This window comes from Pygoscelis adeliae, unplaced genomic scaffold (genome assembly GCF_000699105.1).
Source record: "Pygoscelis adeliae isolate BGI_AS28 unplaced genomic scaffold, ASM69910v1 Scaffold67, whole genome shotgun sequence".
Taxonomy (NCBI): Eukaryota; Metazoa; Chordata; class Aves; order Sphenisciformes; family Spheniscidae; genus Pygoscelis; species Pygoscelis adeliae.
In genome coordinates, this window is record NW_008825271.1 from 6,629,119 (window position 1) to 6,632,606 (window position 3,488).

Consider the following 3,488-nt stretch of genomic DNA (forward strand, 5'->3'; position numbering starts at 1 on the left):
ACATACTTACTGTAGGGCTGTTTCTTCATGAGTCTACGCTATTAACCATCACTTGTGTAAGTTAGTAGCCAGTTCCTGTTTCAGTGTGAAGTTAAGTACGTACATGTAGACTTGCGTAATGGTGATGTAGGTTGGGGGCTTATTTTATTCTTCTGCATTCTTTGTTTTTCCCATTTTGTAAGTGAGTAAGCATTGTGATTCTTGACTTAATTTCCCTTCTCCCCAGTGATATGTAATAAATATGAACCGTTTATATGATTTTTTTTTCTTAATGGATATAATTTTATAGGTTAACAGTAACCTACATGTACATTGGAAAAAGGAAAAAAAAATATTGAGGTATCTATATCTTTACTCACCCTTGAAAATTTTAGATTTGCTGTTGATGGATGGTGACAGTGAGGAAGTATGTTCATGCATGGGGTTTTTTTGGTGGTGGAGGTGGGGGTTGGGGGTTGGTTCTTTGTTTGTTTTTTGTTAAACAGTTTCAATTTTGCTTTGTAGAACCAAGTAAGTTTTCACAAACACTGAACGGAATTCCTTCTTCAAACACAGTCAGCAGCGGAATGGACCCCTTCCATGCTTGTAGTATTCTTCAACAGCTTAAAACCATGTATGATGAAGGACAACTGACAGATATCGTAGTGGAAGTGGATCATGGGAAAACATTCTCCTGTCATAGGAATGTTCTTGCTGCAATCAGTCCTTATTTCAGGTACAATAGTCCATTGTTCTAGTTGTGATGAAAAGCAGAATTATAACTCATTTTCATTTAATGAAAATTAGAAAAAAACACACCTATACTAATATTCCATGTAACTATCAATAACATAGTGCCCCTAGTAAGTAAAGATTATTGTTCTCTTAATGTCAATGAATTATCAGTGTCTGTTTATCGAAGGAGAGTTTCATTGGAGAACACATCACATGATTTAAAAAAAAAAAAAAAAAACAAAGAAAAATGCCTCCAGTATTGAGGGTATCTTGGATACAGTAACAGCATAGTTAAACTACTTGTTTCCTTTTAAAGGTATATATTCTAGCATGCTAGAATATGCATATGAAATAATACGTTGAAAGTTGAGTGCAAAGACTTGGATATGTCAAGAGCTTTGCCTGTAAACTGAGTGAATTTTAATATGCAGTTAGTGAGATAATTAAGCAAGAAATTTTAGCTTGCCACTTTTGTTTCAGTAAGTCTAGAAATGATATTAAATTTGGGTACCCAAACAGGAAAGTGTAACATCAGTGATAAATGTATTTGTGCTGACATAAGGGCAAACACACTGGGATTAGCTATACAATATAATTTCATTTCTTATACCTGTAGTTAGAAGGTAATTACAAATAAACTGCTAAATATTTTTCTTTTGTAGATCTATGTTCACTAGCGGCCTTACAGAGAGTACCCAGAAAGAAGTTCGTATAGTTGGTGTTGAAGCAGAGTCAATGCATTTAGTATTGAACTATGCATATACCTCCAGAGTAATGCTGACAGAGGCCAACGTTCAAGCTTTGTTCACTGCAGCTAGTATCTTCCAGATCCCTTCCATACAAGACCAGTGTGCTAAATATATGATCAGTCATTTGGACCCACAGAACTCCATTGGGGTGTTTATCTTTGCTGATCACTATGGTCATCAGGAACTCAAAGACAGATCACAAGACTACATTCGTAAAAAGTTTCTGAGTGTCACCAAAGAGCAAGAATTTCTTCAGTTGAGAAAAGACCAACTGATAAGTATACTCGACAGTGATGATTTAAATGTAGACAAAGAAGAACATGTTTATGACAGCATTATAAGGTGGTTTGAGCATGAACAAAATAAGAGAGAAGTGCACCTTCCAGAAATATTTGCCAAATGCATCCGTATGCCTCTGTTGGAAGAGACATTTTTAGAGAAAATCCCTCCCATGTTTGCACAGGCTATGGCCAAAAGCTGTGTACAAAAGGGACAACATAGTGCCAATGGCTATACACAACGGCTTGGAATGACCGCTTCTGAAATGATCATATGCTTTGATGCTGCCCACAAACACTCAGGAAAGAAGCAAACAGTGCCTTGTTTAGATTCGGTCACAGGGAGAGTGTTTAAACTATGCAAGCCACCAAATGACTTGAGGGAGGTTGGAATTCTTGTATCTCCTGATAATGATATTTATATTGCGGGTGGTTACAGACCAAGCAGCAGCGAGGTCTCCATTGACCACAGAGCAGAGAGTGATTTTTGGATGTATGATCACTCTGGCAATAGGTGGATTCCGAAAGCTCCTTTGTTGCGAGCCAGAATAGGCTGCAAGTTGGTTCATTGCTGTGGTAAACTGTATGCAATAGGTGGTCGCGTTTATGAAGGAGATGGGCGAAACTCACTCAAGTCTGTGGAGTGTTATGACAGCCGAGAGAACTGTTGGACAGCTGTCTGTCCAATGCCGGTAGCAATGGAGTTTCATAGTGCTGTGGAATATAAGGATAACATCTATGTTTTACAGGGTAAGGTGGTTTGACTGACTATGTGGTGTTTTATTGGAAGTGGGGGTTGTTCAATCCAACTGTCTGCGCTCTCTTGAGCACCTTAGAACACCCAAGTTTCCTGGACATTTAAAGAGTGCCCTGGGACAGCGGGGTGGGAGGAAAGCTGGGGAAAGCAGTGGGCGAGGAAGAGTGAGGTTGCTGCTTGAGTTCTCGTGCCCTGGGAATGTGTCACTAAGTTGTAGTATTGAGTTATTGCACAAATGGCAGTTTTGGTGGTGTTCTAAAGCAACAGTATAGTATTAAATTTTACTGTGAAAATTCTTTATTAAATCTTCTTTATCTGGGTGAAATGCATTAATGTTGAAGAAAAGATACTGCCCTATGAAAAAGCACTTTGCATTTTATGTAGCTAAACCTGTGAAAATTCATGGTGTCTGTATTCTTGGTGACTTGTAAAAGTCAGTTAACCACTGTGGGCCTTTGTTTCCTGCCCTACCCTGCTTTTTGAAGTCGTCCTGGTAACTAAGATGACATCTCTCTCTAGTTAGCTCTGTTTCTTTGGTCAGTAATTATAGTACTGCCTTTACATCCTTTCTTCCGGTAAACGATCAGACTTATTGGTATATTAGATATTGATTCTTAAATGAATAAAAAGGATCATTATGGGAATGGATCAAATAATTTATTCTTACCTTTATTTATGGAGATCTTATATAAAATATGTATTTGTATGTATGCATGAGCCATATAGCAGTCTACACTTAAAAGTGCTGAGACTGGTCTATGAGGCTGTAGTAGGAGTCCCAAGAAGTGGAAAGAGAGGAGGATGGGGTGTCTTGGTTATGTTTTGCTAAGGGTCACCTCTGTGTAAACACCTGCAGAAGCTGGGGTCTTAGATCCATACCAGCTCCCTCTTTGGGTCACTCTGTACAAAGGTGGACCCCAGGGAAGAAACAGGATAGAGAATACTGTAAGGTCACTGTTATTTACCAGAAGAAGTCAACCTGATTTCTTG

The 3,488-nt window shown here is 38.5% G+C and overlaps 1 protein-coding gene across 1 annotated transcript in view; it reads left to right on the plus strand.

Annotated features, from left to right (window-relative positions):
• The first annotated feature begins 514 nt into the window (after positions 1-514).
• KBTBD8 (kelch repeat and BTB (POZ) domain containing 8) overlaps positions 515-3,488 on the plus strand; it is an 8,169-nt gene continuing 5,195 nt past the window's right edge. The window contains exons 1-2 of the mRNA XM_009329808.1: positions 515-715; positions 1,377-2,491. Coding sequence (XP_009328083.1) covers positions 567-715; positions 1,377-2,491 — 1,264 coding nt within the window. The 5' untranslated portion in view covers positions 515-566. The remainder of the gene's footprint in view (positions 716-1,376; positions 2,492-3,488) is intronic.